A 24,953-nucleotide genomic window follows, 5' to 3' on the forward strand; every position below is an offset into this window, starting at 1 on the left:
AGGGGGGTTGGGACTGGATGAGCTTGAAGGTCCCTTCCAACCCAAACCAGTCTGGGATTCTATGACACACAGACCTCGGCAGAGCCTGTCACCTTTCTCTTAGCAGGTCACATCCTGCCGCATCCCTGTCAAAGCTGCTGAGCTCCTGCCCCGCAGGGGAGCTGGCACCAGGCCACCTCCACACTCACACAGCCCTGGCTGGTGGGACCACCTGCGAGCCCGATACAGCCCCGGAAGCATCGCAGTTTAGCAGCGTTTTGCATTGGAAAGAGAAAAAGCCCAAACGTCCTGTACAGCTGATTCTGCCCAAGAATAAAAGCAAGTTCCGCTTCCACACTCGGTGAATTAAAAGGCTGGTAAATCAGCACGTTACACTCAGCATAATTGAGAGTGCACGAGGGTTCTGGTCACGGTATATTCCCCAGGAGGGAAAAAAAACTCCTGCCTTGCTGTATTCAGCACTGGAGACTGGAGTAACAAAGCCAGACAAATATTCTCTTTGTCAACAGAGCTCCAAAGTAAAAACATTTTGAGCCAGAGCTCCAAAAGGAGTATTTTAGGACAGAAACAGGTGAAAGAGCCCTAGACAGGACCAGATCAGCCCCTGTTCTATGAGTCACCAATAAAGCTGAGCGATGAAATAAGCGACTGCAAAGGACTGCAGTGTGCTGAGAGATGAGATGTGATAACCCACTCACCACATCCACGGTGCTGAAGACGTGGCAGTAGTGGTGGCTGGTCTGCAGGTCCTTGGTGATGTAGGCAAACGTGCAGAGATCCTCAGGGTCCTGAGCAGCACAGGAGATGTTCCGGATCTCGTGCTCAGCAATGACATTCTGCCAGAGAGCCAACCACAAGCACCCGTCACCCTTCTGGGGATGGCAAATGCACCCGGCAAACAGTGGTCACAGCAAGCATGTGCTGGGAGCTGGGAGCAAAACAGGTACTGGTGGGGAGGGGGGGTCTCCCAGTCAGACCAGTCCCAGCTCCCTCCCATGGCAGGAATAAATGGCAACATGGTCCATGAGCAGCCAGTCTGCCAAGCCTTGGCTTTCAGATAACCATCACCACACCTTGGAGCTCTTCTGGGCTCCTCCAGATCAGCCGTGGCTTCTGGAGCCACTAGATATGACCTGCAGCCCCCCAGGCAGGTCTTGTCCCTCCAGACACCACTTTCAAGGCACCTGAAGCTCACCTTGTTAGAGGCATCAATGAACTTCACTCCTTTGTACGTGATGGACAGTATTATGGTCGGGATCTTCTTCATATGCTCTGTGGATTTCTTCAGAAATTAAAACATGGAAGTGACCAGTTGTGAATAAATGTTCCCTTCCTCAGCACCTCCCCAGCCCACCACCTCACAAAGACAGGTCTTGGGGGTCTTGGACTAGGAGGAGGAAATCCTGCTCCTGCTAGGAGCAGAGGGGAAGGGAGGAGGATCTGAAGCAAACCCGTTACCCCTTTCCCCAGTGAGAACTTCCCTTCTCCCAGCACACAGACCTTCCAACCATGGGGAAAAGCACTGGGGAGGGGCAGCTCACCAGCAGCACAGCCCGTCAGGTGCTCTGGGCCTCTGCTCTGCCCAGGGACACTCTGCAGGGTTTGGGGAACCAAAGCTTCACTGACACCCCCCCATTCCCCTCTCCACATCACCCAGCACCGGTTGTGAGTGAATCCCCCCTGTCCCCGTGGCCTCCGTACCCTCATCTTGGCACAGGCGTCCTGCGTAGACTCTGTCCCTCGAAGGTCTTTGATCAACATGGAGCCCAAGTACTGTTTGGAAGAGGGAGAGATGTTAACAGTCAACCTGCCAACCCCGAGGCAGTGCCACGGACCCACAGCCCTGGCTGGAGAGGGACAGGTCACCCAGGGAGAAGGAGAAGGAGGAGGAAGTGTGACAACTCCACACACAACAACCTGACCCCAGAAACCTCCTCATCCTCGCCACCTCCACAAGCCAAAAGCCACTTACGTTGGCCTCGTACCCGCAGGACTCGAAGATGAGCTTCTCTGGCTGGTGCTGCCAGTTTTGGACTGGGGCATATGGGGCAGCCAAGCTGGGGGGGCGCAGGGTCAGCTTTGACTCCCGACGGTCCTCCTGGAAGGGAAGAAACATGGACGTGAAGCCACGACAGGGAAAATCTGGATTGAAACACAGATCCCAGGAGGGTTCTTTGGGTTGATGCAATTGAGGTTCACAATGGCCAAATGCCACAGGGGTTGGGAGGAGGCAGCAGCTGGAGGTGTCAGTGCTCATGGAAGTGTGAGTCACGTGTTTTCAAGGTGAGATTGAGGCATAAATGAGCTGCTGGCTCTAGTGCTTGAGGGAATCCCACAGACTGGTTTGGGTTGAAGGGACCTTTCAGGGTCTCTAGTCCAACCCCCTGCAGTGACAGGGACATCTTCAACCAGAGCACGTTGCTCAGAGCCCCGTCCAACCTGACCTTGAATGTTTCCAGATATGGGGCTTCTACCACCTCTGGGCAACCTGGGCCAGGGTTTCACCACCCTCATAGTAAAAATTTTCTTCCTCACATCCAGTCTAAATCTCCCTCTTTTAGTTTAAAACCATCACCCCTCGTCCTAGCGCTACAGGCCCTGCTAATAAGTTTGTCCCCAGCTTTCTCATAGGCCCCTTCAAGTCTTGAAAGGTGCAATAAGGTCTCCCTGGAGCCTTCTCTTCTCCAGGCTGGACAACTCCAACTCTCTCAGCCTTTCTCATAGGAGAGGTAAAGCTGTGGAAGGAAAGCTTCAAGGGAAGCTGTGCCTGACCGGCTCTCTGGCTCTCCCTGCATCATCCTAACTCCTCACTGGCTCCAGAGATGGGAGGGTCTGCACTGAACTGAGCAGAGGGACCCCCCCAGGACACACAGAAGCACCCACTGACCTGTGCTTTGTAGCGCTCAGCTCTGGAGTAGGGAGCAACCTCAGTCCCACGGTCGTGTTGCCTCTTCCCAGTGTCCCCGGAGGGCAGCAGGAGATCGGCAGATCTGCCTGTGCAGGAATCGTTCTGGCTCAGGGGCGATGATGTCTGGGACATCAAGTCCTGGCACTGAAACAAAGAGACACCACAAACCACCCTGGTCAGCCTGTGCTGTGGCCGTGCCCACCCCGCGCTCCCCTTTTAGTGTCTGACACTCTGCAATGAGCAGAGTTAACAGGGTCAGCTCCTCCTCCTGCCTCAGGGGCATCCATCCCACCATTTATTTTCCACATCAGACCCGTGATTTGCTCCAGGATGATTTCAGACAGGGATGCAGCCCCTTCTGCTGAGCACACCTCCCATGAGCTCACAGAATCCCAGAATTGCCTCGGTTGGAAAAGCCCTTTAAGCTCATTGAGTCCAACCATGAACCCAACACTGACAAGTACTAACCCATGTCCCTCAGCACTGTGTCTACACGACTCTTCACTCCCTCCAGGGATGGGGACTCCACCACTGCCCTGGGCAACCCCTTCCAATGCCTCAGAACCCTTTCAGCAAAGAAATTCTTCCTCACATCCCATCTCAACTGCCCTGGCCACAACTGGAGCCCATTTCCTCTTGTCCTGTCCCTTGGTCGAACAGACCCACCCCCACCTCTCTCCACCCTCCTTTCAGGGAGTTGTAGAGTGCAAGAAGGTCTCCCCTCAGCCTCCTTTTCTCCAGGAAAAGCTCATCCCAGGAGGGCAGGAGACACGCTGAGCTGTGGGCAGGGTGTTTATAGAGGAACAGGCTCCGCTAAAGCACTGAGCAAAGTGCTCAAAGCTGCTGACGAGCAGCCACCCCAGGAGAAAAGCCCTGGTTGCCCAGCGAGAGATCAGCCCAGATGCCTGACAGCCTGGCTCTTACTGCAGGCAAGATCCGCTGCCTGTACGTGCCAACCGGCCCGGCAGACACCGCGGGAAGCTCACAGCTGCAACACGGATTAGTCCCATTCAATGGACTTGTTTAATTTGCCATTGACGTCCTTCCGCTCCCCACGCCCGAGCCAGGCGCTGGATCGCACCAGCTGTAGCACCAGGAAATGCTGCAAATGGCCCATTCTCTTCCACAGGCTCATCCCCGTCCAGCATATCAATCAGTTGATGCTGCTGCACCAAAGGACTCCTCTTCCATCCCTCAACAACCCTGCCTGCAGTCTCATCCATCTCAAGAGGATGTGTCAGAGAAGAGCAGATCCTCAGCTGGCTGCTGCCTGTCCCAGCTTTTGATGCCTGAAAAAGGGGTGGTTGAGCAGCGGGGCAAAGGTGCAGGGTTTGTACCTGGCACCCTGTGCAGCACCAGTGTGAACCTTCTCTTTTTTTACACCTGAACCCCAGTTCCTAAAAAACCCAGCGTGAGCAGCCCAACTCACTTCAGCTAAGACCATTCTGGTTGAAAAGCCTCGGGAATCCAAGGCAAGAGGGAAGAGTTCTGCAGCAGGGCAAGGACCAGATGTTTGGGATGAGGAAACTCCAATCACTCCCAATTCCTGCTCCAGGAAGCTGATTTGCAAACACTGGGAGGAAGCAGCACGACACTCTTGCTCACAGGTTCACCGCAAGCTCAACGGGTTTTGCCAAACTCAGCTCTCAAACGTCGGTTTTCAGGAAGAACAGTGAAGACAATGACTCCCCTCCCAGCCAACCCTGATAACGAAGGGCCTGACATCCAAAGGCTGCCACACTCACAGCAAAAAAAAAAATCAACATCCACAAATCACATCGAGTGCTATTTGGCAGCAAGAGCTCTAGAGAAGCCCAGCCAGCCCAGGGAGACAGATCACAGACTCCCAAAGGGCGCAATCAAAACAGAGGTCCCAGCTGCATCCCATCTCACCAGCTGAGCCATGTCACACTCCTGCCTGCAGGAACGCTGCCTGATGTCTGGCCAGGAAACCAGGGGAAGAACATCAGCTCAGTCCTCCCCTCCAGTGCAGGGCACAGAGGTGGGAGTAGCACCCTGCTACCTGTTCAGTGCAGGCACCCAGCTTGCACGGAAGCTCTTTGATCTGAAGGAGCTGCCTGACACTTCCCATGGGGCCGGCATCCAGAATCTGACCTGCAAGGGCTGAATATTATCTTCCCCCACTCATGTCAATAGCAGGGTCATGCTTGTGTGAGTATTTGCTGCTTGGGTCGCTGGAGTTAAGATGAAAAGCTGAATGGATCCAACTGGCCACATTAAGATTTCTCCCAGTACTGATGTGTTCACACACTTCAGCTTGGTTCTGCACAAGGAAGGTGGAGTCTGACCCACAAAGAAGAAAGCCAAGAGTTGGTAAACTCATCCACCACTTCAGCTAGAGCACGTCTGCCCAAACATCCAGTGATGTTTGCTGTTGTGGGGCCCAGCCATAGGAGAATTCGTACATCACAACATCAAATCTGTGATTATTTTTGTTTATTCTTGGCCAAGAGCTCCAGGTGCTCTGGCCAAGTCAGAGCCAGCCTGGCTGCTGCACTTCCCAAGTTCTGCTTGACCACACTTGGAGTGGGAGTATTGGGCTCTGCACCATCTCCAGCAGCAGCCAAGGTACATCCCTGGGAACTGATGAACACAAAACACTCCCTCCTCCGCACAGCCAGATGTGTAGTTGTCTCAACACTTCAAGAACTTTCTTCCCAAACCACCAAGTACCTGAGAACCAGGAGTAACCCAAGTGTCCAGGTCAAATCAATGTGTTTTCATAAGAAACAAGCCATTTCGGTTTTGCCCTTTCCTTATTTTAAAAAGCAATGCCATTTTCAAAGATCCCTCTACACTTATTACTCTCAATACTTGCCTTCGAAGGAGTTTTAACTTAAATATTGACATTGTAAGGATTTTTTTCCCCCTTTTTATTGATTTTGCTAGGTTGAATTTCCTGCACATGAAAGCAGCAGAGTAAGGCTGAATGTGCCTCCTTCTCGAAGCCTGGACACACATCCAGGACCTGAGCTCTCAGTAAACATCCTCTACACATCCCACATCCCTGAGTCCCCCAGAGGTAACAGCTGCTCATCAGAAAGGGGACAATTATTCCTGACAGACCTGGGTTTAGTTCTTTGAAAGAAAGGGAGGAAGGGGAAGGAGAGCCAGGGCAGAATAAAAGCACCTCGGCCACTGCTGAGCGCGCTCAGACAGACACACCAGCCAGGCAGGGAACACAGACAGCGACTCACTCTCAGCTGCGAGAACCGCGGCGGCTTTGCCGGTGGCTCCTCGTAAGGTCTGTCTGCCAGGGAGGCGATGATCCGCTTCCGATGGCCGAGCAGATTCACTTTCAACACCTGCACAGAGAGAGATGATGGTCACTGTAGGTTTTCCTGCCCTTGGCTCCTCTTCCAGCAGCTCTGTTCCCATTTAACTCGACTCCCTGAAGTCACAGCCCTGCAGGGAGCGTGGGCAGGACCTCACTGCCACGGCCAGGAGAAAGGCAATACTCACATTGACTATTTCAAGCTCCCAGAGGTTTTTCACAGTGTCAATAGAGCTGTAGCCACTCGAGAGGAAGGACTGAATATAATCCTGCAGCCCCAAAGAGTCGAGCCATGCAGGAACCGAAGGCTGGCTGTTCCCATCACAGCCCAGGGGTTTCAACTGGAAAAGCACAAGAAAAGGGTTAAAAGCCACAGGGGTCTGGGATACCAAAGCATACAGCATCAGTCAAAATCAGTTTAAAGGCCATCATCATCTCCTCCAGCAGCTTTAAAGTAAAAAAAAATAAAAAATCACTGTATAAACAGGGAATGCACGTGGGATCAAAACTGGCAGGAGGAGCAGCCACCCTCTCCCCACCACAGAGTCATCCCATCCGCATTGCTTGGTGGAGCAATATACTCCTCCTCCTCCTCCCTGCTATTCCCAAACCCCTTCCCACAGCCCCTGCGATCCCCCCGTGGGTCACAGGGACCTGGATGAAGTCACAGGGACTGGCAGCTTCAGCTTCTTTGTTCACAGCCATGCTGGGAGATGCCCTGTCCCTGCTTCACACGAGGGACGTCAGCGCTGACCTTTGGGAGGGAGCGAGCAGCCTGGAGGAGCTTCCGACGGTGCTGGGGGTCAGCGATCCCGATGTCCCGAAGGTCCTGGTCTTCCATGACATTACAGCCCTGTGGGGACAGGAAGGAAGGACATGGGAGCAGAGGGCAACAGAAGCCACATGAGCTGTGGGAACAGAGACAATGCAACAGCATCCTCCTGACCTCACCTCCCAGCACATCCCCAGGGCAGGAGGACGAGGAGGAGGAAGGCTCCTAAACATCACAGCTCTACCCCATGTACTGACCTCGGGCACCAAGAGGGGCACTGCTGGGACAGGGCACTGCCATCCCCTCCCTCCTGCAGCATCTATTCCAGCCGCTGGATTTCAGACCATTGCTCACAGCAACCTCCCTGTCTGACGCACAGACGCTTTAATTGCTGCGTAACATCGCCCCTTACACTGCCCAAGTAATCCCCCAGCCCCACACAGTGCTGGAGAAGGGGCATCCAGCTCAGCTCAGCCTCCAGGGCTGCCGAGAAATCTCAGTTTCTTTCCACGAGAGCAGGTGACTTGGCAAAGGTCAGATTTATCCTCTGTCCCCCAGGCAGAGAAGCTCTGGTGGCCACACACCACTCCGTTAAAGCTCATTTTCTACCCTACTTCCCTGCACAGAGTGAAAGCTGATGCATGCAGAGTGTGCTGACTTCACCCCCATCTGAAGAACCTCCATCACAACCTCCTTCCCTGCCCACAGCCCTCGTACCTGGGGAGAGCTCAGCAGGACGCCCGGGCACGTCTCCCCATGGCTGGAAGAGCCCACGCTGCTGTTTGACAGCTTCAGCTCCAGCCTGGACTCCCCTCCCCTCCCTGGACCTTCCTCCCGCTGCTCCCAAGAGAGTCACAGCTGAAGGTCTGAGCTGACAGCACTTTGCTGTTCCACATTTTGGTTTTATAAAAGAAACCTAATTAAAATTGGCTGTCGGGCAATTCACTGCTGCAAGGGCATGCGGGAACAGCGGGCTGAACGGTCAGGGCTTCAGGAGACAAAGACAAAGGAAGATCACCAAGTAGCCTCTTTAAAGGGCAGCAAATGCTGTGTATTCCTCCCACCCCGCGCTTTCAGCAGTATTTCAGCACGTACATTTTGCTCAGGACCACCTGCTTTAAATGCAACAGCTCAACGTGGAAGCAGTGAAGTGCTCTCTGAGCAGCTGACCTGCCTGAACACATCCCCACGGGGACGATGCTGCCTCCTGCAAGGGCAGAGGAGGAGGAGGAACAGCCTTTCCCTCTGCCCCCTTGTCCTGAGGTTTTGCTGGGATAACTTTCTTCTCAGTAGTTAGAATAGCTGTGTTTTAGTTTCAGTGTAAAGCTTGGTATGAGAAGAACACTGATAAAAGTACTGATGTTATTAATCAGCTCAAGGCTGGTGGGTTCACAGCTGCATTAGGACTGGGAGGGAGAAGTGCAGTAATTAGCAAAACCCCAAACTGGCATTTAGATGTGCCAATGGGATATTCCAGATCAATCATGTCATGTCAGTATATCGACCAGGGTTGACTGGAAGACAGGGGATTCTCTCCGGGATTGCTCGGGCTCTCGCTCTTCCAGGGTTTGGGTTTTGGGACTGTCTTGGCTCGGGGATCGCTGGCTGGCACAGGCTGGGCATTGGTCAGCAGGTGGTGAGCAACTGCACTTTTTCTTGGTTGAAGGCTCTGAGGTGTCCATTTAGTGCAAGAGCAGCAACAGGCTCCGCTGCATTGACAGAGAGGCCAGTGGAGGCTACAGAGATGATTGAGAGGCCTTGAGCATCTTTCTTATGAGGAGAGGCTGAGAGAGCTGGGGCTGTTCAGCCTGGAGAAGGCTGAGAGGGGACCTTATCAATGCTGATCAATATCTAAAGGGTGTCAAGAAGATGCATCCAGACTCTCTTCAGTGGTGCCCAGTGACAGGACAAGGGGCAATGGGCACAAACTGGAACACAGGAGGTTCTGCTTAAACATGAGGAAAAACTTCTTTACTGTGAGGGTGTCAGAGCCCTGGGACAGGCTGCCCAGAGAGGGTGTGGAGTCTCCATCTCTGGAGATGTTCAAACCCACCTGTGCAACCTGCTGGAGGTGAACCTGCTTTGGCAGGGGGGTTGGACTGGATGATCTCCTGAGGTCCATTCCAACCCCACCATTCTGTGATTCTCTGAGAGCAAACCTGCTACGTGGGTGAAGTGGAGAGGCTGCCACTGTCCCAGGCAGTGATCACACAGGCTTGTTAGCAGCAGCATCCCACCAAAACGAAGGGAAAACATCCCTCCCCTTTCTTGCTCACAAATTTTAAGCCAAAGAGCCACATTCAACGTGCATTCCTGTAACAGCAGGAGATCGAGTGCTCAGCTCAGGGGAAGAGGGAAAGGATTAAAGGCAGCTGAACTCCCCTGACATGCACCTTACCTGGCATCAGCGTTTTTGTGTGCTACAGCTCTGCTGCCAGGGTTGCTAGAAGGTCCTTTGGAGGCAGCACATGTGCAAGGAATTCATCTCCTAGGGGGAGATGGCTTTTAATGGGCTTTTTTAAATGCTCAGAAGAGGGATCGAGTAAGTGATGGGATTTCTCCTGTAAGGCTGGAGAGCAAAGCATCACTGAAGCACAGGAAGGACTGACTCACTGACATCCTTGCAGCAGGTTAATGTCACATCTTGGGTATCTGAAACCTGCAGTTCCTGACACCTCGACCTGCTCTGCTCCCCCAACCTGCCCATCCTGGTGCTCTGGTGCTTAATTTTCTGTGAAGAGCCGGGTCCAGAGCTGCATCGGGGCTCAAGGAGGATGCTAGCAAGGGCACAGCTCACAGCAAACCCTTCACACACCAACCAGGACACCAAGAACAGAATCACAGTGATTGGAAAAGACCTTTAAGATTATCGAGTCCAACCATAAACCCAACACTGCCAATTCCACCTCTAAACCATGTCCCTGAGCACCTCATCTACCCATCTGTTAAATCCCAGCAGGGATGGTGACTCCGCCACCTCCCTAGGCAGCCTGTTCCAATGCCTGAGAACCCTTTGGGTGAAGAAGTTTTTCCTCAAATCCAACCTAAACCTCCCCTGGTGCAACTTGAGGCCATTTCCTCTTGTTCCATCACTTGTTACCTGGGAGAAGAGCTCAACACCCACCTCTTTACACCCTCCTTGGTTCGCAGCCAAATGAGTTGTGACAACAGCCACGTGCCATTTTCAGGTATAAAATTTAAACAAGCTTACTGATCCTGTTTACATTTTTATTCATGTTTATTTTCCAATGTTGAGCTTTTTTGGTGCTAATCCACTTTAGCACAGCCACTCTCCCAAACTAGCAGCGCAGGGCTGGCAGCTCAGGCTCTCCCAGGCTGCTTATTTGACACTGACACAGGCAGTGCCAGTCCCAAGGCAAGGCAATAGGTGTTCTCTCATTTTTGTCATCTTAAATTCAAGGAAAATTGCTTGTTATGTAGCAAGGATCCAAGCTAGTTAAATACTGTGAAGCCTACAGCTTTCTCCAACACTCCTTATTTTTATGTGTCACATTAAATTCCCTCAGTGCCAGTCCGTATTCTCAGGGTACTTAACAAGGATAGACAAAGCATAGCAGCTCCAAATAAATCATTACAGTCTATTGTGCATCAGGCTCTGCTTGGAGAAATGTCCTTTAAACCCAACCAGATTTCATCTCCTAGGAAAAAAAAATATATAAAAAAACCTGCCACTAAAATAGATAATTAAATGCAAACACACTGGAGATCTTTTAACCTTCGCCAAGCGAACAGATGAGCTACTCCAACCAGACTTTAAACCTGTTTGCACTTAACATGCTCTTCAGACTAAAGCCAAGGGGCAAGAGATGCTCCAGCTGGGGCCACCGCTGCCACCTGCCTCTGAGCCACACTCCTCCGGCACAGGAATCGCCGCAGGTTTGTTGGTTAGTGCCCAACAAAACCACCTCTCTGCTCAACCAGCAACTAATCACTCAGAACAAAAAGCTCCCTGAGCAAGGAGGGTTCCCAGGCAGAGACCCAGCCGGGGTCTGTCGCGGCTTTCATCCTTCCCTGCCTCTCCCACCACATCTCCCTCGCTTCTCACCACCATCCCCATCCTTCCCAACCTCCACACTGCCAGCTCACGCCAGGCTCTGGGCTCCTCAATGGTCTCAGGTCTGTCCCTGAACCAGGCAAGAGCCGTTTCTTTGCTGTACCGAGGAGGGGGTGACAGCAGACACATCCACACCCAGCAGCTCGGGGAGGGAGAGGGAACACAGCATTCATCACCCAGATGGAACAAAGCCTCTTGGTGACAAAGGGCCGGTCAAAGGGAGATGGTTGTGATGCAGGGCTGCAAAATTTCAGGAAAAACTGCTGCCAGGGTTGGTGAGGGGCTTTTGGGGAGTTTGGTTTTGATTTTTAAACACTATCCCCAATGCAGGTTTTTGCCAACTTTTTTTTTTTCTTGGGGTTTTTTTTTTTAGTTGTTTTAGGGTTTTTTTGGGGGGGAAAACAAAGGTCCCCTTTGGTGGTGAGTGACACAGGTTAGCAACCAGGTCTAAAGATGCCACCTCCCAAGTGCCCCGCTGGAGGCTGCAGAGCAATCCTGGCAGCCTGACTCGTGGTCAGCCCCTCTCCGGGTCCTCTGAGGATGGATGCAGCAAAAGCTGGAGGAGAGGGAGAGGAAAGCTCCCAGGGACTCGCTCTGCTCTTAGCCTGGTCCTCTGCATTCCTCCAGCAACAGCCTCAGAAATGCCAATTAGAATCAAAAAGACTTTCCAAAGACGTATTTCAGGCTTTATTTGTTGCGACAAGCGCTTTTTACCTCGTGCATTTCTCCTGGCTGTGGGTTGAGCAGAGCAAATGCAGCTCAGGGCAGCGCCCAGGTCAGAGCTCATCCACACCAGGGGAGCAGGGGACATCCCAAAGCCTAGTTCATCCCAACTCCTCACCCTTTTCTCCTGGTTTCCATCAGGAATGAGCTTGCAGCATTCCCTGCGCTGCAGTTGGCTTGTTCAGGTTTTGTTCCTAGAACACACATCCTCGTGTTAATCCAGACTTCAGTACAGCACCACGCACACACGTTAATCAGTCTTGCTAGAAAAACCTCTGGTGATTTTTTTTTTATTCCCAGAATTGCTGGGATGATCCCTAAAAAAGAATCCACCAGGAAGCAGAGGCTGGAATTTTTTTTGCAATGGACACAGGAGCACAATTCCCCCCTAAGCTTCAGCTGCACACACGTGTGTCAGGGTGAGGAAGGGGCTATTTCTCCAGTGCATCTTTACTGGGGTGAAATACATCACCTTGATGAGTCCTCCTCCACTCCCACTGGCAATCCAAAGAGCCTGAATGATCAGAGATCTGAAACTGGGCAAGGTGAATTCCACTCCACAGGTTCAAACTGGTAAGAGACTGGCTGCCAGAGAGTCCCGAGGGGCTTTCGTCCCCCAACCCAGCCTTCAGCTTCCTCAGAGCTCAACAGAGCTCCCTCCGTGGAAAGGCACAAATACACATGACTATGAGGGGAAACCTTTGAACCCCCTCTGTATTGTCCCAAAGGAGGGCAGAGATCTGCCAGTGACCCATGTCCTCATCTGGGCTGCCCTGGGAAGCCCCGAAGGACCCTGGTGCAGCTGATCTGCCTACAGAAACACAAGCTTTTAGAGAAAGGGTCTGCTCTAGTCATGCTTCACATCTTGCACTGTAATTAAACAGCCTGCAAGGCTCCAGGTTTCTCATGAAAGAAAAAAAAAAGGCAAAAAAGGGCAAAAAAAAAGCAGCCCAGTCAGAGGTTACGTGGTAGGCAGGTAGTGTCCTCTCCTGCTAGTGAGGTGACCCTGAAGGCAAGCGTGCCAGAATCAGAGCTGCTGAAATCTGCCAGCATTCCTCCTCCAGCAGGACACTCTGCAGGCTCTTAACTACCCAATTTTCAGATGCTGCTTCTCGCACAGAGCCTGGCTTGGGTCCATTCTCTCTTTCCAGCTAAGGAAGGGCTCGAGGCAGCAAAAGTTTCGGATAGGACGTGTAGCCTCATCCAGCCAGCGAGGCAGTGCAATGAATCCCGACTGTCTCGCTAAGCTCACGCGGACACAAGTGCTGCCTCTGTGACTAAACCCCGACGGGCTGCAGGGAAGACGGGGACCAGAATGTTTTTGCTATTAAAAGCAACAGATGCAAAACCCAAACACAGCTTTTCCAGACTACAAAGGACTTCTGCAAACATCTCTAGCAGAGTGCCTTCAGCTGCCTGAGCCAAAGCATCCCATTTTTCCTAAGATTAATGCATACAAAGCTCTTTTTCTTTTTTCCTCCTCAGTACATTCAAGACAATTAGCATCTTGTCAAGGATTTTGCTGCCACTGCTATTGCTTTACTTTTGGTAACCAAAAAACCTGGATGTGGGAGATGGAGAAGCATCCAGCTCACTCCAGACCCAGCCTAAACAGGGACAATATGAATCATAGAATGGTTTGGATTGGAAGGGACCTTAAAGCTCATCCAGTCCCAACCCCCCTGCCAGCAGCAGGGACACCTTCCACTAGAGCAGGTTGCTCAAAGCCTCATCCAACCTGGCCTTGAACACTTCCAGGGAGGAGCAGCCACAACTTCCTTGGGCAGCAAGTCCTGAAAACAGAGGTTGCGCCTTCCTTAGCCTTAAAACTTAGATTTCCCCTTTTCAAGTGAAAAAAAAGGATCAAGAACTCTCATTTTGGTCATCTTGGTCCTGGCTAGCTGCAGCTTTCAGGAACTTTAATGCAAACAGTTCAGGGTCTGCAGTCCAGAAGATACCAGCTCAGTTCCATGCCCAGCCAGGGGATTTGGTGATCCCTGCCTGGCTCTGCTTGAGCTCCTGTGTGCTTCTGCTGCCAGATTTGTAAAAAGCCACCCAACTTCACAGCCCCACAGCCTTGGGGAGCATCCCCAGGAGAAGGGAAGGCAATGAAATTCAGAAAGGTGAGCTATAGCCAAAGTATTCCTGGGAGCTGACAAAGCCACCGCAGCCAGCAACGGGATCCCCGGCCCCAAATCTATCAGTAGTTAATGACAAAGCTCTTTCTTTCCCTGCAGGGTTTGGAAGTTGCATGTTTGGCCTCATCCAGCCCCTCCAAGCTGTGTGCTCAAAACCCTTCTGAGCAGGGTGTGGGGAGCTACCAGCCAAGCCCTGCTCCCACCGCAGAGCCTGGCCAGCCTCGACCCTCTGACTGCATGAGGGGCTGTATGGAGAAAAAAGCCCCGCTAATATATCTTGTACAACAGGACATGAGCAGCTAATGCCTCATTAATGGACTAATTTATCATCTTATCCTAGAAACGAGCTTGTGTTCTGTCTGTATATCTGCATGATTTGCACTTGAAGGCTTTTCATCCAAGACCCCTGGTGATAGTACGTGGCATCACCCCCTTTTATAGACACAAAAAAAAGCACTAAAACCTCATAAAATCCAGTTTTGATTACAGACTGCACACCTAGAGCTCCTCAGCCATCCCTGCCTGCTCAGCTCCTCCAACAAACCTGTGCCAGCAGCTTATTTATCTCCGAGCAGGCTGTCGAGCCCAAAGCCAGGACCTGTGCACCCCAATTTCAGAGCCAAGGGACCAGGACTTGATCACAAATATGTATTTATAATTGGCTTTGTGATCCACGGGGTTTCATCCCTTCCCTTAATGATATTAATGATATCAGTTTGAGATAGTTCAGTGGAAACTAGGGGAAAAAGAAATATTTGTTTAGTTGAGGGCAAGACAAGGGAGCCCGAGTTCTTCACAGAGCACTGATTGTGGAAAGGGCTCGTATACAAAAACCTACAATAAATCCCAGATTAGCACACAGCCACTTCATTTTTGTTTCATTTTCTTCCCCATGAAAACTGGCAGCACGACAATGGCAACGGAGGGAATCGGTCATGGTTGTCAAGTTCAGGCAATTTTATTGAGAGAAAAAAAAATTAACTGCTACTTTAATGGGTTTTTTTTAATGTTTATTGGGCCTGAAGCTACTAATGAATCAAATGTAAGTATCATCTAAATTGCTAGTTCTGGTCCACCCACTTTCCTCCTCAAAATCCACTCCAAACTCGCTGATCTCCATGAAGCCCATTTCCATCATCTGGGGAGTTTCAGTGCAGCTTTGCTGCATTTCCCTGGTCAGAGCCGTGGGTGAACAGCCAAAAAGTTCTCTCAGACCCCAGATCATAGAATCATAGAAGCATTAAGGTTGGAAAAGACCTCCAAGATCATCAAGTCCAACCGTCAACCCAACACCACCATGCCCACTAAACCACGTCCTGAAGTGCCATGTCTACATGTGTTTTCATTGCATGTCTCTGCTCTCACCATTCCCTTCCAGAGAAAACCTAAAAAACCATCGTGGACAAAGCACAGTCCTTGTGAACCACCCAAGTAGCATCTGAAAACCACTGGAGAACTGTCAAAAACATTTAATTTCATTGTAGGAACCGATTCTCAGTCAGAGGCTTGGCAGAAACCCTCACACAAGGGTCCAGCTCCACTCTTATGGGGTGTTCATCCAGGGCATCAAAATCAGTCTGGGGACCAAGGAAAAAAAACGCATTTCCAGTAGGTTGGCAGCAAAGATACACAGCAAATACCACGTAATGCAGCTGATGTACTCCCTCTCTATGTCACAAAAATAACCCAAAGCCATTTCAGTAATAAATCTGCCAACCAGCCAGAGCCAGGCCAAAGAGATCCCCAAATCCGATCCACAATCGTTAACGGGCAGATTGCCAGCACCTCTAGGTATTAACAGCATTTAATTCCACCCACAGCAGCTCAACACACACAAATTCTCCAGTTCACTCACTAAATGTTGCTGCTGGGCAGAGTTTTGCAGCACAGGCTTTGGGAAGACCAAACTCAGAACCACTCAAGAGCTTCTGCCTGGATGAACAGAGCTTGCTTCAGGTTGAAACCAAGCCTACCTCCCCAAGCATCATCTATTATCATCATCTATCATAATCTATGGATTACCTGGATCCATACTAAAATATTCTCCAACCACACTAAGTTCTCTCTTTGTTTCACCAAGTGTAGAAGCAGTAAAATGTTCTCCGTGGCATCTCTGATAGGTCACTGTTCTTCATAGATCATTACTGGGTGCAAAACACTACTGGAATATGTCAGTTAAGTTTTCTTCAGATGACTACTAAAAAAATGACAAGTTTTATATGAAAATATATTAAAAAAAAAAAAGCTCTGAGGCACACCCGATCTCACAGCATGTGAAAAGTCTGGCTGCTGCCCAGGGGACCAGCATCCGTGAGCCAAGCTGAGGAGTTACGAAGTGGATGATGCAAAGCAGAGTTACAATTCACTGAGGACACCAGAAGATGCCCCGTGCTCCAGAGGACAGGTATTGGGTGAAAATTAGGATTGTGCAGATGTCAGCCAGCACCCAAAACATGGGGATCTACAGGGTGAAGGAGACCCAGCTCCATGCACATCATAGACTGGTTTGGGTTGGAAGGGACCTTCAAGCTCATCCAGTCCCAACCCCCCTGCCAGCAGCAGGGACACCTTCCACTAGACCAGGTTGCTCAAAGCCTCATCCATCCCAGGATGTCCCTCAGCAGCTGGGAGGACTGTCCTCGGACCCAGCCTGGCAGACACTCACTGAGCTGCACTTCAGCTCTGCTCAAACATCAAGCCCATACCTCAGCTTTACATTTTTATCAACTCTTTGCTTGCGCAGACACACAGAGCAGAGAAGAGAAAGGCTTTTCCGTAACAAAGACCACTGCAGGCTAATCTAACATGGCACTGAATTGCATTTAATCAAATTAATGTCAGTACTCTAAATGATTTGTGGACACCCCATTCTTCCAACACCATCACGTTTCTACCATTTCTCCCCAATTCTTAAAAAAATTAAAAAAAACCCCCAAAACCCAAAAAACACCCCAGAGGAGCCCAGGGCACTAACAAGGAGAACAGATTTCCGTTTCTGACGCTGTCTCATTGAATCAGCATTAGCTGCTTTCCACACGCTCCATGGGAATCCAGGCTTGAACAATAAAAAAAGGCAATAAAAAATGGTTTATGTTCTGTTTTACCTGCTCATTTGTGAATCAAAATATCTTTGGACTGAATGAAAAGTTCAGCTACAGAATAATGGTACAATTGCCAGAGCATGTGAGGTTTGCCCTTCTCAGATGTCAGCCTGAAAAGTTGTCTGGGGTAGCAGCAAACATTCAGCCCTCCAAGGGAAGGGGAAAAGCTTTTGCAAGCATCTCAGACACATTTATGGGATCTGTGGGATCACAAAATACTGTAGTGAGGGTGCAGGTAATGGTATTTCCTTCCCCACTCCTGTGGGGGAATTCCACCAGGAATTATTGCAATTCCTTCTGACTGCACTGGACACGTCCCTTCTCTCCCCAGAGCAGCAGGGTCCAGCCTGGCCTTTCTCTCGAGATCACTTGGTGTTTGCCATGGGGCACTGGGATGCACTGTGTGCCTCGGTGCAAAACCAGTTTCCTGTGGATCTCCCAAAGGGAGCGTTTGCTGCAGATGCACTGGTGATCACAGGAGACATGATGGGACCAAGCTCTAGGAGGAGAAAAATCCCTCTTGGTCTATATCCTTGTGACATTTTTCCTACTCTTACAGCTACCCCAGCTCATTACCGGTCAAGGACAATTAAGCTGATTTATAGTTCATTTTCTGAATGACACTGCTCACTCATTGCTACGGTTCTGGGATCTGACCTTTTCTTTTCCTCCTCTGGTGAAGGATGAGGCAATGGGTCTCCTGCAACCCCACCCCACGCAAGGCCTGCATTCCTCCACGTGGGAGGTAGCAGGGGTGGCTTCTTTTGGGTGGTGGGGTATTCTTGCTTCATTAGGACTGTTAACATTTGGCATGCAACTCTGCTGAGGATTTCATTCGATTTGTAAAGCTGTATTTTTGCTAAGTCAAGGACAGCACAGCCCATGCCAGTAATACTCAGCTAGCAGCTTCAATTCACTTATATTTACCCATCGCACAAATAAACCTTTCCCCTCTAATGAAAGAATTCCAGCAGGCTGCAAAGAAGGAGAATTTGAAGCACCATCTCCATTTTAGCTTGCTTTTTTTAAATTATTTTTTTTTCTTTAATCCCTGGCTGGCTGAACAAGCTGCTCTTCAAATTAAAACCCCACATTAAAAGCAGAAGTTGAGTGTCACAACTTGATTGCCCCAAGCCAGCAATGCTGGCAGTGAAGGTCACTCAGTGGCAATGGAGAAGATGAGCAAAAGATTCTGCTCCCTTGGACTGCGGGGTTCATGCTGGAGAATCACAGCAAGAAAATCAGGGAAAGCCTCTTTCCTCACATTGCACATGAACACCACAACCAAACTCTTGTAGGCAACTTAAAGGGAATATAAGAATTTCTCCAGACACAGAAATGTGACCTAATTTGCAGATGTTAGTGTTTGGAAAGAAAACTCAAGTCTTTTAGAAAACTAATCTACCTAAATCCATCGTTTATAGCCTCTTTCCCCCCTCAAGCAAGCCAAAAGATTATACACAATATGAAAGAAACTTAGACCTCCCTCTGCAGAAACGTACATTCATAGAATCACAGAATCCCAGACTGGTTTGGGTTGGAAGGGACCTTAAAGCTCATCCAGTTCCAACCCCCCTGCCAGCAGCAGGGACACCTTCCACTAGACCAGGTTGCTCAAAGCCTCATCCAGCCTGGCCTTCAACACTTCCAGGGAGGGGGCATCTACAACTTCCTTGGGCAACCTGTTCCAGTGTCTCACCACTCTCACAGTGAAGAACTTCTTCCTAATATCTAATTTAAACCTCCCCTCTTTCAGTTTAAACCCATTTCCCCTTGTTTTGTCATTAATTGTCCTTATGAAAAGTCCTTCCCCATTAAAACTTTATTTACATTGGTAAATAAAGTTTTAATGTCACGTCAAATTGATGTTTAAATGATCCTGCTGACTGGTGTTAGCAATACCCACCCTTGACCGAAGTCAATACTTGATCAAGATCCTTTATTCTTAACTAGTCATAAATGTTCCTGGTTTTACACGTGACTGTGAAACTGGTCAGCCTAGCAATACCCACCCTTGACTGAAGTCAATACTTGATCAAGATCCTTTATCTGAACTAGTCATAAACGTTCTTGGTTTTACACGTGACTGTGAAACTGGTCAGCAGCACCGAGATGCTCTCGTGCACCAGATCGAACACCGCAGCGTTTTGTTTTCTTCTGCAGATTTAACTAGAATTTGACATCATGGAAACACTGATCGATAAATTCTGCTTTCAGAGCTGGAATAAAACAACACATCAGTGAGGCCAGAGCTGCAAACTCAGCCCATCTGCAGCATCTCACCCCAGCTCCAGTTCCTAACACACCTACTGTGTCCTGGCAGGACGACAGTCACTGCATTTATGCGTTAACACTTGTGATTCCCTTCTCCTGACCACGGATGTGTCAACTTGTTCTTCCCTGATAACCAACTCACAAGCCCTGAAAAACCTCTGCAAGTTCCAAAAATGAGAATATTCCCAACAAGCTCTGACTGACATTGCTCAGAACCAACTGGTACTACAAGTGACACTCATAAGAGAGTATTATTTGTATTTGGCCTGAATTTCCCCAAAAGAGAAACACTGGCAGAGACACACACATGAGGAGCATCAGTCCTGACCACAGCCATCACTCTCTCACCAAAGCAGACCTGAACTGCAACAGAAATTGTTAGTTTGCTGACAACTGAAGTGTTGATCTCAAGCTTGTGGCCAAGGTGAGCAGAACACAGTGATAAGTCACTAAAACTTTGTCCCAGATGCTTGGAATTTCCAAAAGCAGAGAAGCCTCAGCTTGACATTCCCAGCCCACTCCAGCTATCTGCTAAAACACACTTCTACCTTCCCTTTTTACAGGAAAACCTGTAAAATGTTCACATTTTACCTCACATTCTGGTTTACATCTCCAACTCTGCCTCTTCAAGTTAAACCTGTGAAAACTGCAGGTCCCAAAGTCTCTTTCTGCTGTCACTGACTGTCACAGTGTCAGAGCAGAGCCCGAGAGAGGGAACAGGATTATTGTCCCCTCCCTGCTCCTCCTCGGTGCTGCTGGAGATGCAGCTCACACAGAGGCATCACCAGCGAGATGGCTGGTCCTGTCCTGAGATCACAGCTCGTCACCTCATAACGAATCTCTGGATTTCTGAGAACAACACAATTATTATTCTTTGAAACAAGGCACGTTTCTGCTTTCCTAGATTAGCATCTAATTAAGAAGCCCAAAATACTTACAGAGCACTTTTCCAAATCACTTTACCATACTTTGAATTATTTGTCTTACCTGAGGGGTAAGGGCTTTTGGAATACAGGGTGTAAATTAACCCAAGAGAATTGAAAATCTAGAGGAAATTAAGAATTCCTGAAACCAGAACCAGCTAAACTACAGGCTACAAGAGCACGAAAAAGCACAAGACAGGCTCCAGTTTTTGTCTCTTATCAACTCTGTACTACCTACTGGGGAGACAGGACATTTTAAACATCTATTTTTCTCAAGTGAAGACCAGCACCAAATTCCACTGCGCCAGCAAACGCCGGATTTCAGCCAGTCCCCACCGCAATTCCAGGATATGCTCTTTATTAGACCATTTTCTTAATTCAACTTTAATTTACCCTCTACTGCAGGCTGAGCATTCTTCATAAGCACATTCAAGAGCTGCTCTTCCAGGACGCTGCCTGTTGTAGAGCTGTACCATCACTCCACATCTCAGCACTCTGCCCTTGCAATGATTTTCTTGTCTACCCGACGTACGAGCTTCTTGTTTGCTCACAAATGGGCACCCAGGGACTGGAGCAGCCACGGGAGCATCCTTGGCACACGGATAAAACCCCTCTGCACTCAGGCAGGGAGGAATGCCATGTGAAATCTCACACAGAAAATGACTCCCAACTTCTTAATTTTTGCTACTAAAATTTAATTAGCCTCATAGCCCATCTGGTAATTTGCAAACCATTACCCAGCATTCTTTGGATTTTGAAATATTTAACATAATGAGGTCCTAATAGGGACTAATCCTTTCGCAAAAACCATTTAAAGTCCAGGAAAATAATGCCACTTAGTTTGAAATATTCTTCATTAGCGATTGAAAGTGGTAGTTAATAAAGAAATTGTTATGTAAAAAAGAAAAGGAATGGACAGCCTGCCACGCCAGGAGCCAAGCAGCCAGGTCTGTTCAGCACTCACCAGCTTTAGCATTTACAACTTCAATAATTCATCTGAGAACATCAAAATCACAGCTAAAACCAAATTAACCACTAGTTCCTCACTGGTACTGTATCTGAAGGTTTTCCTCCCCCATCAGAAGCTGATGGAGAATAACCCCACGGAGAAAAAGATTCTTAATAATTAAACTTTCACACTGGGCTGACTGTATTAGCTTGAAGTTGCCAGGACTGGGATGAAAGGATTTTGAGCCAGTCTTGTCATGGGTGCCAGAGTCAACTTCCTAGTAAAAGGGATAAGCAGCAAAATGGAAATGAGCCAGGGTCTGCAGGAAATCTTTGTTAAATTATTTAACCTTTTAACATTGAGAGGAATGAGCGAGGAGAGTGGCCCACCTCCCGAAAGCAGCAGAAGCTGATTTCCTACACTGGGAGTAGTTATCCAGCCTTAGATGGGGAAGACAAACACCCAGCCGTGAACAATATTAAAAGAAACCTCCTACCACACACACCATAAAATCACATTATGAGACATGTACAAGGAGTCTTGGCTTTCATCTTATAAATGACGAAGTTGTGCAACAGACAGTTTGCAACTAAGTGTTGCTATTTACTGCAAAAAAATATAAATCAATAAAAATTCCTGCTTCTGAGACTCCAGCTCCTGCCTCTCTAGGGATAAGTGGGAAGTTAATTCCCTTCGTTATTAAACTTCTGCGCTGAGAGAGGTCTATCATCACACTTGTCAGGCAGGGCCAGTCACAGTAAAGGCATTTTTATCTGCTCACTGCTGGAGTCAGAGCAGCCCACCGATACCACAAAGGTCAAAGATCCATCAGCAGAGGATCCCAATCAGGGATCTACAGGGCATTATTTAATTTCAATTCATCCTACCATCTCCAGAGCATCCCAGAAGGTCAATCAGACCAGCCCAGTGTGCAGGGGATGCTGAAACCTCACATGGAACTGAGGGCACCAGAGGTCCCAGTGGCTGAGGGTCCACGGGTGGACTGAGACCAGCTGGGTGGGACCCTGGGGGAAGCTGGAGTCCCCAAGGAAGGGTCAGGGAGCAGCAGTGGGAGCTGTTGTCCCTGGTCCCACTTGGCTGCAGGTGATGCTGGAGCCTGGTGAGAGCAGCTGGGGCTTCTGCAGGGGCAGCTTGTCCCAAATCCTCCCCGGGGAAGAGGGACGGTGCCACACGCAGCTGTAGGGACAGGACATGGCAGAAGGGTGTGTGGTGAGGCCATCGCCTGTCACTGGCAGTTCTTCTACTGAAGAAGCATAAACCACAGTAAAACCCAGCTCTTGGGGAGCATTGGCCCTACCAGGCTATGAGGACCCAAGGAGATAAGCTCCTTGCCATGGAGGTATGGCTGGATGCTGAGACAGAATTCAACTTCTCGGGGTGCTTGGAGATGCCCCGACATTCACAGGGACCTTGATCCTCTTGGTCAGGTCATCCTGCCTTTAAGTAGCCCTTCTGAGGCTGCTCCTTGCCCCTCCATCCGTGCCCTACCCAGTCTTCCCATCCTTCTCCACCTGCTCACCACTGTGAGGTGGCCGCCGTGTTTTTTGAACCCCCTCCACCCAGCTCACGATACAGCCGTCAAACACACACCCTCCTGGGTATTCACCTCTCCACACCAAAGAGATGCCTCCACTCCTCACAAAGCAGGGTATTACATTAGCCCAAATGACTTCTCCAAAGGTTTAAATCAATATTTTAGCAATTCTTTATTTGCAAAACTTGTGAGTCCACACTCAAAAAGCATTTCTTTAAGTCACGCAGGAAGAACCCTCCCACAGCACCAAGATTTTCTGTCTTTGCCGCTCATCGTTCCACACGAATTCTCAGATTTTTACACCATGCAGCTTTAAGTTTCTAGCCACTGGTTATTAGAAAAAATCCTCTCAACATTAAGCATTACCATCTTGTCATCATTAGGTTTCAGAGTCAACGGTGTCAATGCAATTAACAAAGCTCATTAACATCCTGCCTACATGCTTAGAGGATGGATACTTCCAACAAGAGGTCTACCACGTCCTTCATAGTCCAGAACACAGACTGCTCAGTGATTTCTTCAAAACACTAGTGAATTTCAGTTCCCATTTCTGGAGTAAATTGGACAGTAAAGATTTAGTGGGCAGAGTAAATAAAATTTTATATAAAAATTATAGTGAAAAAACTGTTAACACCCAAATTAAACATGAGGATGAATGACCCAACACAACCCTCATTTCCTCCTTTTGTTTAACCTTCTACACACCCCCAAGACTCTTGTGTTGGGCTGCAGAATCCAGATCTGCTCTGCAGCTGACACGGGGTATTGATAACAAGTCAAGGTTTGGCCAAGACATTTGTTAGAGCTTGTGGGTCCCTTCCAACAACTTACCAGGAAGCGGACATCATCGAAGCCATTCAGAAGCAGTTTACTCTCATATTGCTGCAGGCCAATGGACTCCAGCCACTCCCCAACGCTCTGCTCCAGCATCCGTGAACCTGACGAGAGAGGAATCGGCAGACGCTTGAAAAGGGAAAAGCCGTTAAGGCGGTAGCAGCGGCACTCTGAGGAGGACAGATGGCATTGCCACATCATAGTCATCACTAGAAAGAAACTCCAAAAAATGATGCTCAGAGTACAACAAATCTGCCAGCAGAGAATTCTTCTCGTGTGCACAGATCATGGACAACAAGTTTCCAGTGCCTCCGTGGGCTCCGGGTTTTTAATTTGTATTCCCAGTTAACACTCAGAAAAAGAAACAACTCGCCCAGGCAAACTGTTTAGAAGCGCTGCGGGGACCACGACACCACATGCACTGCGTTCAGAGCTCAGGAGAGTTCCTTGCCAGGCAAACATATGAAGCCCAACCCCACGGGGACGCGGATCCACTCCTTGGCTGGTTTGAAGGGGGTGGGAGGAGGGTGGCAAACTTCCACCCAAGGCATTCCCAGCCAGTCGTTAGGTGTGAGGGGAACGGAGAGGAGCCGCTCACAAACGCACGGAGACGTGCAGGTCCTCTCGTCCGTGTAACTTCGGATGCGCTACCCTGCTCAGCGGGCTGGTGGAAAGGGCTGGGTGCATTGGAGGCACAAAGCAGCTAGAGAGAAAAATACATCTTCATGCAGCTGAGACACAAAACAGACACGACGGACTCGCAGAAAAGCAGCAGAAGCCAGACTAGAGCAGCTGTCCACAGGAAGACATGCAAGACAAAGAAAGCACACAAACTGCAGCAGAAGAAAAGAAGGGCTTATACTTTTTTTCCCCAAGCAGTCCTGAAAGAAGCAAACCATGGTAAGGGCTTTTTCTCGCCGTTATGGTGTTAAGAGGAGCAGAGGGATGAGTGACCCCAAGCATGAGAGTCCTGGCGCTGGCATTTTACCACCTATCCTGACACAAGGCATTTCAGCACGCTGCTCGGACCGGGCTGGCTGCACCAGAGACTCTAACTACACTGCTGCACTGGGTGACAGCAAGAGAGACAGAGGAATCAGTACAGTTTTCACACAATAAATTCAGTCCTGCCAGGTGTTTGGTGCATGCTTGTATTTGCCCTTCCTTCATTTTCTTCAGCTAAGCACAGCTGCTGCATTCGAGCCCCTCACTCAAACACAGAGCAGCTCTGGAGGAAGAGGCATTTTAGTTCCTTGCTTCCAAACCACGTCAAAAGGAAAAGAAACCAAATGCAAGTACACTCTCTCCTCTTCCTGCAGTAGCTCAAGTCCAAGACAAGCCCTGGCACCTCCTCTGATAAATGAGATTCTTCCCAACACCCTCTGGAAACTGTGCAGACAAGCTCT

At 49.5% G+C, this 24,953-nt stretch overlaps 1 protein-coding gene across 1 annotated transcript in view; it reads right to left on the reverse strand.

Moving 5' to 3' along the window:
• The window catches only part of LOC104525900 (ankyrin repeat and SAM domain-containing protein 1A-like), a 25,571-nt gene extending 1,823 nt beyond the window's left edge, over positions 1-23,748 (reverse strand). Inside the window, 9 exon segments of the mRNA XM_029085255.1 lie at positions 699-836; positions 1,196-1,282; positions 1,702-1,773; positions 1,973-2,098; positions 2,888-3,052; positions 6,127-6,234; positions 6,392-6,544; positions 6,958-7,056; positions 23,545-23,748. Of these exon segments, the coding sequence (XP_028941088.1) occupies positions 699-836; positions 1,196-1,282; positions 1,702-1,773; positions 1,973-2,098; positions 2,888-3,052; positions 6,127-6,234; positions 6,392-6,544; positions 6,958-7,056; positions 23,545-23,748 (1,152 nt within the window).
• Between the last annotated feature and the right edge of the window lie 1,205 nt (positions 23,749-24,953).

The sequence above is a fragment of the Antrostomus carolinensis genome, unplaced genomic scaffold (genome assembly GCF_000700745.2).
Source record: "Antrostomus carolinensis isolate BGI_N321 unplaced genomic scaffold, ASM70074v2 scaffold6680, whole genome shotgun sequence".
Classification (NCBI taxonomy): Eukaryota; Metazoa; Chordata; class Aves; order Caprimulgiformes; family Caprimulgidae; genus Antrostomus; species Antrostomus carolinensis.